The 14,260-nt window shown below is 56.7% G+C and overlaps 1 protein-coding gene and 1 non-coding gene across 7 annotated transcripts in view; both read right to left on the bottom strand.

Moving 5' to 3' along the window:
* Positions 1-14,260, bottom strand: part of EP400 (E1A binding protein p400) — a 97,764-nt gene that overhangs the window by 31,654 nt on the left and 51,850 nt on the right. For all 6 annotated transcript variants that reach the window (XM_077763566.1, XM_077763561.1, XM_077763563.1 and 3 more), the window contains 7 exons: positions 12,524-12,688; positions 10,940-11,095; positions 8,943-9,037; positions 8,215-8,486; positions 4,756-4,958; positions 4,261-4,430; positions 2,801-2,997 (listed from right to left, as the gene is read on the bottom strand). In XM_077763566.1, the coding sequence (XP_077619692.1) occupies positions 2,801-2,997; positions 4,261-4,430; positions 4,756-4,958; positions 8,215-8,486; positions 8,943-9,037; positions 10,940-11,095; positions 12,524-12,688 (1,258 nt within the window). The remainder of the gene's footprint in view (positions 1-2,800; positions 2,998-4,260; positions 4,431-4,755; positions 4,959-8,214; positions 8,487-8,942; positions 9,038-10,939; positions 11,096-12,523; positions 12,689-14,260) is intronic.
* Positions 3,210-3,340, bottom strand: LOC144231209 (small nucleolar RNA SNORA49). Its single transcript, XR_013335012.1, has one exon. It is a non-coding gene; the product is annotated as a small nucleolar RNA SNORA49 (small nucleolar RNA).

Genomic DNA, 14,260 nt, shown 5'->3' with positions numbered 1-14,260 from the left:
GCAACCACCAACACCACAGGCTGGACCTCTGGAGGGGACGGCTGGGAACAGGGCACGTGCAACCCTCTGCTCAGCGGAACTCGATAAACCACTGTCCCAACAGAGCAACCAGCCCACTCCCCACTCAGGGTGGGAGCAGCCTTCGCCAGCACGGCCAGCAGCCGTGCCCGGTGCTGCCTCCCATCGGGGCACATGAGAAAGGCCATCACACAGGCGGCCACCGGGCCTCCACCTCCCAAGCCTGTCCGACCATGTGGTTCGGGTTCTCAGGCACACGCCTCCCCCGACCGCCCCCACGCCTTTCCTGAATAAGGGCTCAATTACCTTTCTTCTCACCCTGTAAGAGCTATACAACCCCCTGTCCACTGTGAGACTGCAAATGATGTCCCCAATCTGTTATCTGTGTGTTAGCTTTGCTATGGGATCTTTTGGCAAACCAGAACTTAAGTTTTCATTTGATTGCAATCAGATATGTCTATCTCTCCTTCCTCTGGAGGGAGCTCCCAGTCGGGCTGAAGTTATCCCTTCAGGCCACAGATACTCTCTCCTCAGCCCCTTGCTTTACTGCCACACCTCCGTGCTGAGCCCCGGGGGTGGCGTTCTGGCCATAAAGTGGGCACCTGTAATCCTCACGGTCAGCACAGTGTCAGCAACATGTACTAAATAAACACGCTCCCATGAGGCTGGACCCCCAGCCCTGCAGGCTCACACCCGCACCGTCCACTGCTCCCCTCCTTCTGCACCTCCTCCTGCAACCCTCGTGAACATTTCTGGTGGCTGTTATCAGCTTTCACTGCAAATGCACTTTATTTTTTTTTTAGACATTTTAATTTATTTTTGACAGAGACAGAGAGAGAGAGAGAGGGGAGAGGGGAGAGGAGCAGAGAGAGTAGAGACAGAATCCAAAGCAGGCTCCAAAGCTCTGAGCTGTCAGCACAGACCATGATGGGGGGCTCGAACGCATGAACCATGAGATCATGACCTGGGATGAAGTCAGATACCCAACCACTGAGCCACCTGGGCGCCCTCCAAATGCACTTTAAAACCGACCGAGCTTATCCAGCCGCATGTGCACATGCATGCACAAACACAACTGTGGCTCTGGTTAAAACACTGTCACTTTTCCATAGTGCTTTGAGGAAAGCAATTTTTACACACCAGGTCTTCCCGCCCCAGGACACAGCCTGGCCTCCTAGTCAGGTCTTAGCATGTTTGGTTTAACTCTCAGTCCTGACACACCCCGCACCTTTGCTGCCAAGACTGTTTCTGAGTGGTTGTGAAATACGGTTCCTGAGAATGAAACTGTTCTCCCACTTCTGGCTGATGACTGCTGCAGGGCCAGCGACAAGGAAACAGTCACTCAGGAAAACGTCACTCACGCAGCATGAGGGGCACCGGGCTTACGTTTACCGGCGCAGAGACAGACTCGCGGTGCCCGTGAGAAAAAACAGGATTAACAAATGGGACTGCAAGTTTTAACATAAATCGGTAAAAACATGTTGGAGAGACATCTGCCAAAACGCTGCCAGCTTCCATCTCCGTGGGACGTTCCCTAGAAAAGCATCCCTTACTCACTGGCTCTCAGAAGGACAATGCAGCTACCAAACGCCCACTTCGAGGGGGCTCTGCGCCCACGCCAACAGTGAAGGTTACACACGCAGGCGGGGGCTTGAGTCCTGGGCCAGCTGTCCCCATAGGGATGCACACCGGGGCCCGCTGCTCTCCCAGCCTGCCATGCACAGGCCGACACCACACACACCGACCGACCCCGCGCACAGGCCGACACTGCAGGCACGCCGACCCCGCACACAGACCGACGTCGTGTACAGGCCAACGGTGCGCACAGGCTGACGCCACAGCTTAGGTTAAGCAACAGAATATAGACTCCCTGATACTACACGACTATAAAAATGCTTCCAGAGGCACCTGGGTGGTTCAGTCGGTTAAGCGTCCGACTTCGGCTCAGGTCATGATCTCACAGTTCGTGGGTTCAAGCCCTGTGTCGGGCTCTGTGCTGACAGCTCAGAGCCTGGAGCCTCCTCCAGATTATGTCTCCCCCTCTCTCTGCACCTCCCATACTCCTGCTCTGTCTCTCAATAATAAATTAAAAGGTTTAAAAAAAAATTTAAAAATAAATAAATAAATGCTTCCAGAAGTTTAGAAATACAGAGTAGAGCCTTCTCCGTTTCCCTCCGTTCTGGGTTTGGCCAGTTAGAACTTATGTCTAGGAATACAGTAAGTAAGGAACACAGGTCTGAGTTCTTTCTGCAGCCGTCCTAAGAACAGACACACCTGACGGTAACTGAGACACTCACAGGTCCCCTAGAAGAAGTACACTTAGAGTGGACAGTGTGGACAGCACATGTCGAAGCAACTAACTCTGTTACAGTCTCAGGCAAGCAGATTACAAACTAAGCAAATGGGCACAGAGAAAACAAAGCAGCAAGAACTGAAGAGTGCCTCAGAAAAAACAAGGGGCTCCTGGGTGGCTCAGCCAGGAGAGCATCCAACTCTGGATTTCAGCTCAGGCCATGATCCTGGGGTTGTGGGATGGAGCCCCAAGTTGGGCTCCACACAGAAGGTGGAGCCTGCTTAGGATTCTCTCCCCCCCTCTCTGCCCCTCTCCTGCTTGTGCATGCCCATGCTCTCTCTCTCAAAACAAACTAAGTAGAAAAAACAAACGCCACAGCAGAGACGCGGGGCGCGAGCCCGGCACATGCTTGAGCCCCACACAGGGCTTCTGCTCCCACACCTCCCGCGCCCTGGGCGGGCGGCCGCTCGTGGACACCGCCGCCCTCACCTGTATATGTGGACGTCCTTGCGCCTCCCGATCCTCTCGCACCACTCCTGGGCCTTGGCATCCATCACGGGGTTCAGGTCATTGTCATAGAACACCACCGCGTCGGCCTCCACCAGGCTCACCCCTGTGGCGCGGCTGTGAGTCGACAGAATGGCACAGAAAATCCGCCGGTCTCTGTTAAAACTCCTCATCAGTTCCTGGGATGAAGTAAGACGCTCGGGTCAGCCCCCATGGCAAACACTGGCCGCCGCGGGCGTGCGGACAATTGACCAGCTAGAAAGAAACGTCTGGTGGTCCTGGCTCCCACGCGCATGTCCGTGGCCACCACTGACCACCGACCACTCCGCACACTCCTCACAGGACGCCGAGCCTCGCTTACAGAAAGGATGTTAGACTCTACCTGACAGGAACTGTCAGCTCAACCCGCAGGCCCCACGAGAACACAGAGTCTTCCTGGGGAGGGACGTGTGCTCGGTCCTGTACCCTCAGGCAATGCCGGAGCGCTTCACGGCACAAGGCCCCGGAGTAAGGCTGAGGGAGCAGGGGGCGGGCAGGGAGAGAGGCTAGCAGCCTCCCGTGAGCACAGCTCCCGACAGCCATCTCGGCACCGCAACACACAGCCACGGGACCCCTCTTCTTCCCAGAGGCCCCGCATGTGACCTGTTACACCACTGCCAAAAAACCTTGTTAGTCAACACCGTGCTGCATCTCCTTGCAGCCCCTTCTCCGTGAGCGTGCACGTGGGTGAAAAGCCCCATGTGCACAGGGTCACGTGAAGAGGCCGGCAATGGGCTTCCAGCACTCGGGAAGGTTCTCCTGTGCTGACTCCTGTTCCAAATGCTCTGATGACAACCTTGGAGTGCAGCCCACGGATGCTCGCAACAGTGTGCTCACAATGCCACCGAGCACCATGGCACACACACAACCTACTTGGACGTGTGCATCACTCCTGAGGGGGGCAAGGCACCGAAGGGGCTGAGCCTTCCACGCAGTACTCAGGCAGGCGTGTGCCCACGCGAGGCCCACAGGCCACACTGTCAACCTGTCTCCTACAAAGCCATGTGGCCTCGCGCCTGCTCGGAGCATGTGAGCACGCCTGTCTCACCGCACCAACCAAAGCAACACACGCCTGGCCAATGTGACGAGTCACAGAGGCGCACACTGTGCATTTGCGTTTCCTGGGGTGCACCGAGTCGTTGGCACTGTGCCCACAGCTCCACGCCCAGCTGCGTCCTGAAGCACACCAACCCGCTCCTCGTGGCCACGGGATGTCTTGACTCTGAGACGGCCAGCCAACCACGCACGTCCAGTAACAAGGTGCTTGCGCTGAAGACTGACTTACTAGAGCGCCGCCACTGCCCCGCCCTGACACGGCTCCCAGAAACCGGGGCAGAAACCAGTGAGCTCAGTTAATGGCACTGAAGCATAAACTGTAACAAAGAAAACCTTTTCTTCCTTACCTGCCGCTGCTCGCTGTTGGCGTTTTCATCGATTCTGATGTAGGTGAGATAATGGAAGTTCAAGAACATTTCTAAAATGTCCAACATGAGAACCATCTGCGACAAGATCAGCACTCGACGTCCTTCCGACTTCAACTTCTGGAGTAAGATAGCTAAGGCTTCTAGCTTTCCTATAAAGTGATGATGTGGGGAGTCTCTCACATCCCGAGGCAAGGAAACCCGACCTCAAGAACAGTGCGAGGGCGCCTGGTAGCTCAGTTGACTGAGCATCTGACTCTCAATTTCGGCTCAGCTCAGCTCATGATCTCAAGTTGGTGAGATCAAGCCTCGCGTTGGACTCTGCACTGAGGTGAAGCCTGCTTGAGGTTCTCTCTCTCTTTCGCGCTCTCTCTCCCTCCCCCCACTGCTCCCCACGCTCCTCCACTCACTCACACGTGCTCTTAGAAATAAGTGGGGAAAAAAAAGGAGCAGCGCCAACGGGAGCCCCTCTCATACCCGAGTCAAACTGGACCAATCTGAGCTCAGGAAAGCGGAGGGAGCGCAGCGCCGTGACCTGCTGCAGCTGCTGCGCGTAGGGGGCCGTGTGCTCTCTCAGGCGGTGCCTCAAGATCCTCATCCTGTGGCTGTAGAGGGACGGCGGCCTCGCCACCCACAAGGATGGGGGCGCGGCCACCACCGGCGGGATCACGCACGCCACCCTGAGAAGCAGAAAGTACATGCATCACACGTGGTGCCCACAGTGTCCCCACCAGGCAGCACCTGTCTCAGGAAGCAAAGGCTCAAGAAGGAAGCGGGTGGAACCTCCTAACAGTGGAGTTGCAGGAGAGGCCAGAGTGCCTAATTATAGTCCCCGTGGGGGGGACATGGCTGCTGGCCCACACCACCCATCACAGCTAACATGGGAGTGGGTGCTGCCAGTGCTGGCTAATGCGGGTCCCCCCAGATGGAAACAACCATCAGGGCACCCGGCGATCGTAGGAACGGGCACACAGATGGCATTCTGTGAAGTATGTGTCCTTAGGGGGTCTGAGAATACAGCTGCCGTGTCCCGTGTGGTCTGGGGGTGGGAGGGGGGAGTGTGACCCCCAGAGCTGGTACAGCCACCGTGCCACCAGGAGGGAAGCCAGACGCAGCTGGAAGAGGCCCGGCGGAGAGCGGCCACAAGCCACCCCTCCGACCTCTGGAGGTCACCTGCACCCAAAGGGCCTTGCTCTGGGGTCGGCTCCAGCCAGGTTTCCCGGACTTGCCACCAGCCACGTGGAAAAGAAAAAACCATCTGTCACCAAAGCTCTGACAAACAAAATCAAAGAACTAAACCAACAGAGAGCAATTCCATGGTCGTGGGTCGGAAGAGCCCACATGGCCAGCATGTCTGCTCTGCCCACCTGACCTAAAGCCTCAGCGCGCTCCCCGAGCACACCCCAGCCAGTGCTGTGCAGATGAGCCACACGCTGGACCCAAGGTCAACGCGGAAACGCAGCGGAGCCCACACGATGTCGAACGACAACGAAACCGGAGTGGGGACGCCGCCAACACAAGTCTCGCTGTGACGCCACAGGGATGGCGCAGATGCCGACGTGCTGCTGAGGGCTGGGCGGAGGCCCCGACAGAGGCAGGCATGATCACCTCGGCAGTCCCAGCGGAGCAAAGCACTTCCTGCAACAAGGTGCTGCAACAAGCAACAGCCACGCGCAAACACACGCACTGCACACGTGTTCCTAACGGGGTTCACGGTCACCCCCGTTCTTGCAAAAACCCCAAAACAACCACCAACCCACATACACTTGATTAAGCCTCTGAATCGAGCCATTTACAGACAAGACAGGGAACGAAGCAACATGTCCAGTTACACGTCACGGTGTAACTGCTCGAGGAACCAACGGGCAGATCGAGATGGTGTGAAGTCCTACAGGGAAACCCGGGCTTTCCTCAACCAACACGTCGCGAGGGGAAACGAGAAGGGCCAGCAGAACCCGGTTAGAGGACCCACGACGGAGAGCTGAGCCAACCGCCACACCTCCCTGGCATGATTCAGACTTCAAACACAGAAAAAGGATTTATAAGACGAGCAAAACCATGAAGGCTGAATACACACATACTAACGTCAGAAACAGTTCCTTTCTTAGCTGATAAGGGCCAGCAACCGTGTGTCTTTCAGAGCGCGACAAAACTGTTTGTCTGGAACCTGTTTCGGAATGGCCTTGCTGCGGGCCGTCACCAGGGGACACGAGGCTGGGCAGGCGCTGGTGGCTGCTGAGGACGGGCTCCGGGTGCGCGGGCTCGCCGCGTTCCCCCGCTCACGTGCGTCTGAAGACCTTTGACAACACGGGAGTTGGGGGGGGGGCACTGAATCTAGACACGGACCCAGTCCCTTTGCAAACCTCGCTCAGCTTGGGCCTAGACCTCAGTAGGAGATGCAGACAGGGGCGCCCCTGCACGAGGACGCAGGGGGAGAGCAGGTGAGGGGCTGGCTGACCACGAGCGGACAGACGGCTGGACTCCATCAGGGCCACACGCTGCCTGTGAGGGCCGGCGCCCCGAGGGGACGAGTCACGGAGGAGAAGAAAATGCTCCTGAGAGACACGACTGATGAAGGACTGTCATCCTAACACCCACACAACTCTTAAAATATGAGAACACGAGCAACCCATTTACCAAACAGGCCAAAGACCTCAACGGACGCCACACCACGGAGGACAAACATGGCAAAAAGCCGTGAAAAGAGGCTCCACGTCGCACGTCCCCGGGCAACCGCAGATCACAGCTGCCGTGAGACGCCGCCGCCCGCCCGAGAAGTGTGGCGGGGATGGGGGCGGCGGGGCTCTGGCTCACCGCCATGGACAGGGATGGGGCAGCAGACTGAACATGTGCCCGCCGGACGGCCTGACCCGCAGGCTTCTGGGTGCTCAGTCACACGAAGTGGAAATGTACATTTCCACGGACCCTGCACGTGGTCGTCTACAGCAGCTTCACTGGCGGCCACGGGAACGCCGAGCGGCCAGAGGATCCCCAGGAGGTGGTAGATAAGCTGCCCTACAGACAGCGGGAATTACAAAGAAATGGCGGTCAAGCCACTAAAGGCTGAGGAGGAACCTTCACAGCATCTGCTGAGAGAAAGCCATCGGAAGAGGCCACACAGGGGCCACTCCAACGGCAGGACATCTGGGGAAAGGCACGGCCGCGGGTGCCCAGGGCTCCGAGGGGGGCACAGGAGTCTCAAGGCAGTGAGGCCACTCAACATGCCCACCCGAGCCAGGCCGCTGGTTGCCAGGGCTCCGAGGGGAGCACAGGGACCTCAGGGCAGTGGGACCGCTTGGCGTGCCCACTGAGCCAGGCCGCGGGAGCGCCAGTGTCCCCACTGGAAACCCAGGATCACCATGAGGCCTGCCATCGGCCACGTGCACAGAACAGGAGCAAGCAGACTCGCGCTTGGGCCGGACGGGACACGTGCTCAAAACAGAGAATGGGACTCAACAGGGAATGGGGCCGAGCCTGCCAGCGGGACGCAGAGGAAGGGGAGCTGGGGGCTGGGGCGCAGGGGGCTGTGCACACAGCCTCTGGGCGGCTGTGTTCTCTCCTAGAGCTGGCTTCTAAGTTTCACTCTCAAACACACGCTTCCTACGAGCAATGGTTTTCCGTGTGGTTTTCCAATAAAACGCTACTGAAGAGAGCACAACGGAGAAAGCCCTCGCCGCCAGGGGACAGTCCCCCACATCCACCAGAACGCTGCCCTGGGGACAGACCTGGCACCCAAGGGAGGAGAGAGCACCCTGAGGGTACACAGCCTTCCCAGAAGGTAAAGAGATCGGCTGGGGACCCCGGAACGATTCTGAACAGACTTCCAAGGTACAGTTCGCAGAGAAACTGGCAGGAACGAGCACCCGAGAAGGGGGGACACGCACCAGTGGGGGCACCCGGGGAGCAGAGTGCCCGCGCACACAGAGGCCGCCCTACCTGTCAATGACATCCTGCAGGCAGGCTTGCCGTTGGGTCAGTGTCAAAATCAGGCCCCTCTGACTGGGCGAGGGTGAGGAGTGACCGCAGGCTGGCCTGGCCGCCTTCCGGTGACCGCCGTCAGAAGCCCCGAGCCAAGGCATCTGTTCTCTGCCAACCACGGAGCAAATCTGCAACAAATCTCTGCCGTAGACGGGGGCCCGAGAGCAACGGCGCTCGTTGACAAAGTAGATCTGGTCCAGTCGCTCTTTTAAAAGTCTGGTCTTCTCCTCCTTTGTGGGAAACAGGGAGGAAACCGCTATGGAAGAGCAGCAGGCCCGGCGCCGGGTCCTGCCACACCCCGCGGAGTCCCTCACGCTCCGTGTCCTCAGAGATGCCCACGGCCCATTCAACAGCAGAAAGCCACAGTGAGGAGGCAGAGCAAACAGGCGCGCTTCTCCCCAAACGTGGTGGGCGTTTCTAATGCCCAGGAGACAGAGAAACATGAAAAACATGAAATGGGATTTCTGGAATCACGAAGCCCAGTTTCATCTATTACAAAATGTGTTTTTGAAATCAAGTTCTAGAATTCAGGAACAATACGTGCTTTTTGAAGGCGTGTACCTCGACACCGTTAAATTACCACAACCTCCACCGGCCCCCCCCAAGTAGCTTCTGAAAGACAACTTCCGCACGTGAAGGAGTTGCCCACGTGCACCAATGCAGCGCTGGGGGCCACTCTGCCGTACCTGGGTTGGCCCTCCGACGGGAGAGGCTGGTTTGGAGGCCATTCCAGGGTCTCCTGCAGCCAGGGGGTTGGCCACCACCCGCCCAGGCACACCAACTGTAAAGGCAAGCGGGACGGGTAGTAAAACACGCATCCCCTGGGGCTCTGTTCACCCACATGCCCCTAACAGGGAGCCAGCACCACCCTCACTCTCCAAACCGAGGGGGATGGGTCTGCGCTCCACCAGCCCACCACCGCCAGCCAGGTTACGAGGCATATCCTGACAGGGGCTTTGTACAGGGGGGCGGCAGCACCGAGGACTGAGAGAGACCTGGGGTAAGACAGCCACATTAGGGCGCCTGGGTGGCTCCACTGGTTAAACATCTGACTTTGGCTCAGGTCATGATCTCACAGGTTGTGGGTTCAAGCCCTGTGTCGGGCTCTGTGCTGACAGCTCAGAGCCTGCTTTGGATTCTGTATCTTCTTCTCTCTCTCTTTCTGCCCTTCCCCTGCTCATACTCAGTCTCCCTCTCTCTCAAATATGGATAATAAAACCTTAAAAAAAATTTAAAAAGGGGCGCCTGGGTGGCTCAGTTGGCTAAGTGTCCGACTTCAGCTTAGGTAATGATCTCACGGTTTGTGGGTTCGAGCCCCGCATCAAGGTCTGTGCTAGCAGCTCGGACCCTGGAGCCTGCCTCGGATTCTGCGTCTCCCTCTCTCTCTCTCTCTGCCTCTCCCCTGCTCATGTTCTGTCTGTATCTCTCTCTCAAAAATAAAATAAACATTAAAAAAATTTTTTAAAAAAACTTAAAAAGCCGTTTACAACTATGTGGACAGAACTAGGGAGTATTATGCTACATGAAACTAGTCAGAGAAAGACAAGTATCGTTATGTCTTGACTCATGTGAGGACTTTAAAACATAGAACAGATAAACGTAAGGGAAAAGAAGCAAAAATAATATAAAAACAGGAAAGACGATAAAACATAAAAGACTCTTAAACGTGGAGAACAAACAGAGGGTTCCTGGAGGGGCTGTGGGAGGCGGGGGCCAAATGGGTGCGGGGCATTAAGGAATCAACGCCTGAGATCATTGTTGCACCATATGCTAACTTGGATGTAACTTAAAAAAAAAATAAACAAAATTTAAATATTTAAAAGAAAAAGCTACTTCAGGGGACGGGGAAGGGGCGTCAAGTGATCAGGACCCAGGGGCAGGTGCCAGGCACAAGAGTGTGGTGGAGGTGACTGCCCTGTGGGGACAGGTGCCAGGAGCAGGTTCCGGAAAGTGAGGGAGGCTGGGAAACAGCACCAGCCACAGGTGGGGACACCTGGCACAGGGGATGTGGCAGCCCCGAGGCCTCCTCCAGACTCCCTACAGGGCCCGTCAGGAAGCAGGCACAAAGGCCCCATCCAGCCTTGGCACAGACCGCACAGGGGTCGGGGCCGAGCAGCGACCGGGACCTCGCGTCGGGAGGGGTCCCCGGCGGACCGCCTGCTCAGCCGCCTCACACCACAGGAGGATGGGTGCATCCAGGACGGCAGGACCCTGGCGGGGGAGGCAGGCCGAGGACGGGCCATACGGAGAAGGGCCCAAATTCCGGTCCATCAGCGGTCTCAGGAAGTTCAAGCATGCTCACTGGATGTATCTGTGACACTAACAGGCAAAATGTCTCATGATTCCAAGCCTCTCGTTAGACCAGAAAGAAAAAAATCTGGGTCGTCTGGGTGGCTTAGTCGGTTAACCGTCCGACTTTCGCTTAGGTNAAAAAAAAAAAAAGACTATAAAAAAATCTGAGGTGAGTGGAGACTAAGTATCTTCTACAGATACCTTTGAGGGAAATGAGCAAGAAAATAAGCCAGGCTGCTAGCGGCCCATCTGTGGAGATGAGCAACCCTGACAAGCGGGGCTTTCAGGTTCAGTGACGCCACGGGCAGAGGTCGTGAGCACCGTCTGGTTGCCCCAAAGTCACAGAGAAAGAAGCTTCCCAAGTCAAGCCCCCCTGCTCGGAGCACTCTACCTGGCGGCGTCATGGGTGCGGGGCTTGGGCCGCCGGCCGGGGGCTTGCCTCCCAGGGCGCTGAGGGTGCCCGCCTGAGACACGGTCTGCATCACCACGGGGCCGGGAGGCCGCAGGTAGGACTGGCCGGGCGCGGACACGATCTGAAGGACGCTGCCTGCAATCACACGTGCGCCGGGGGGCGCCGGTCACAGGCCGTGCACGCCTCCCCTCCCGGCCACACTCACTTTCAAACGTACGGCAACAAACGAAGGAATACACTGAAAATCCAAAATCAAGTTTACTCCAACAAGGCAGCGCACAATGCAGTTACTTGGGAGATAATGAGCATATTTCATTTACAATGAACGAAAACCAGAAGGAACAGAATCACTTTTGCTTAACGTCAAGAGAACACTCCTCTAATCTTCGCAATTCCTGACGTGAGGCGATGCAAAGAGCACCCAGGAAGGGGTGTCACGCCGGCCTGAAGCCCCGCGCCGCTCCCAGGGGAAGCCCCAGCCCCTGGATCACAGGCTGGTGCGTGCCAGTCCAAAGAGTGTGACGAAGAAACCGTTGGAAACGCTGTCTAGCCCGAACGCCACAGCTCTCCTCTCACTGTTTAAGGGGCCTGCCGCACCCAGCAGTGTGTGTGACCAGGCCTTTCTGACATCTTTTATTCTGGAGGAAGGCGCCCACGTTGTGCTCCAACATGCCAGAGGCACTGACAGATGGCCTTGCCCTTTTGGCCAAAAAACTGAAGAAACAGGGAATGAAACCAAATTAAGTGGCCTGGGGCCTCCACTCCGCCAACCTGCACCTGACCACCCGGCGCCCAAACAGAGAGCCCCAACCCTGGCTGACCAGTGGCACACACCTCGTCCCAGGGAGGCCGTGGCAGGCGCCACCTGTCGCCGGGGGCCTACAGGCAAGGGGGACTCAGACCCTGAGCCGCCGCCACATGGTCATTTTGGGCTAATCCTCTCGTGCCCCTCACACTACACCCTCGTCCTCTGCACACGGCAGGCACCAGAGGAACACGTCGCGATCCGACAAAGGCCTCGGGGACTGTGGTCTGGGAGTCAATGCTGCCAAATCTGTATATGAAAGGACGTAACTTCTACATCAACCGCTAGCTCTTTGGTGGCGTTAGGACAATTTATTTCACAATTTATTTCACTCTAAAATTAGAAAGTAACAAATATTTCTATTTTGATTTTTAAAACGGGGAATATTTAGAGCACCTGGCTGGCTAGAGCATGCGACTCTTGACCTCAGGGTCGTGAATTCAAGCCCCATGTTGGGTGTAGTACTTAAAACACAGTAACATAAAAGTAAACAAACAAACAAACAAATAAGAGAACATTTCCAAAGAATATATTTTAACAAAACAGGAAACACCCTTCCCCCCACCCCAAAAAAAAACCCAGTGTCGGCGACGGAGCCCCGGCTCCAGGAAGGCACGTGCTCTGGGGCTACCCAGCCGGGGCCCACAGAGCCCACGAGGAAGACGCGCCACAGCCATCCACACACGGCGCCTGCGCTCCCGCGAGTCCCGGGCCGGTGGGAGCACACTCTGCGGTCCCCGGGGGCGGCTGGCCCTCACCTTGCAGCTGCAGCGGCTGGCCGGCTGTGAGCTGCCGCAGCTGGCTGTGCGACAGCGTGAACTTGTTCCCTTGGAACTGCAGTGTCACAGGGGTCTCCGGCTGGGCGACTCGGCTCTGCGGCCCTGCCAGCGATGCCAGCTGCGCAATTTTGACCACCTCCCCGCCTGCGGAAACGCAGAAGAAAAGGGGATTAAAACCTCTGGGACACCTCACCTCTTCCACTGACGACGTCTGTCGTCTAGAAGGACCGTCTGCGGTAAACTGAAGTGTCAAAAACGTTTCTTACGCACTGCTAACACATTCAAAAAATACTTTTATAGAAAACAAAATTATTATTAACGTTGGACTTCAACGACTAACTTATTTAATTATAACGGGCAGAAATTTTAGACTATCAGGTATTGGTATAATACACCGAACCACTAAGGAACATTTTACTCTTCTCTCCAACCAAGAGAAGAGCAGCAAATGTCAAATCTGGCAGATATCTACTCGTAATACACTTTGAAACTCTAAGGTCAACCTCTTCAAAGAACTTTCACAACGTGAAGAAGTATGTGTCCAATTCAGTTCACAGCGGTACGCAACACTACACCTCTGCAAGAGTAAGCGAACAGGTAACTAGCTTCCAGGACACCCACGTTTGCACAACAGGGGAATGTGTTCAAGTACATACATACATCGCACAAACGTAGCGTTAAGGTATAAAGCTTCACGCTCACTGGAACTAGATTGTAGGACTGGATCCTGAACGGTGACTGAAAAATGCCAAACTCGACACTGCTTAAAACACAGGCTCTGAAAACGTAACTCACATGGAGCCTTGTGCACCCGGCGCAGGGAGGTGCTGCCCTCGGGCTGCAAGCGAGCGTGGGGCGCGCGGGGCTCCCACACCCGTAGGTGGGTAACAGACACTGAACGTTGCCCCCAAGGAAGCCCAGGGCAGAGTGATTAGTGACGCCACACAGAGAACAGTGAGCAGAAGGCTAGGAGAATGTCCGAGGACGTCCCCCCAGAAGCTGCAAAGAGGACGACAGGAGGAGGCGCAGAGAGTGCGTGTGGACAGGACGCCCCGGCCCTGCCCGTGCACAGAGCGAAGGGCGGCGGGTCACTCTGCCCGGGCTCGCGCACGGTGTGGGACGACCCCCCGCAGGCCTGTCCCCGGCACACAGAAAGTCACTCGGGCAGGCTTCCCTCTCGGGCAGCTTGCCAGGACAGCCGCTCTTCATGCGCTGGCAGAGGAAGCAAGGCCCCGTCAGGAGGCACCAGCTGAACTCAGGGTCTCCTCATGACATGCCTCCCCAGCTTCCCGGAGAGGCCTCGACACCGGCCACACCCACGGACCAAGGGCTCACGGGGCATCTGAGGAGCAACGATGCCTACAACTGTCTCGGCAAGGGCACATCCCACAGAACGAGCAGGGGCACGTGCGAGATCTGGGAATAGGCTAACGACGTCGGTCACGATAAAAAGTTCGAAGGAGATTAAATAATATGGTGATGTTCTAATCACCAAATCGTTACACAATGTCTCAGCTGAGCAGTAACTCATGCCAGGCTTCAACGTGACACCAGGCGAGAGCAAAACCGGTCTGGTTTTCAGCAACCGACACCAGTGCCCTCCGTGCTCTCGCTCTAGTGCCACTTGCTCCCTGGGCAGAGCCCCCAGCTAGCGCTGAGCGGGAGCAGGGCCACCGGCACAGCAGCAGAGCATGCGCAGGAGGAAAGCAGAGCCGA

Source organism: Crocuta crocuta, unplaced genomic scaffold (assembly GCF_008692635.1).
Source record: "Crocuta crocuta isolate KB4526 unplaced genomic scaffold, BGI_CrCroc_1.0 scaffold114, whole genome shotgun sequence".
NCBI classification, from domain to species: domain Eukaryota; kingdom Metazoa; phylum Chordata; class Mammalia; order Carnivora; family Hyaenidae; genus Crocuta; species Crocuta crocuta.
Note: the sequence above shows the minus strand (reverse complement) of the source record. Positions and strands in the feature narration are given on the sequence as shown.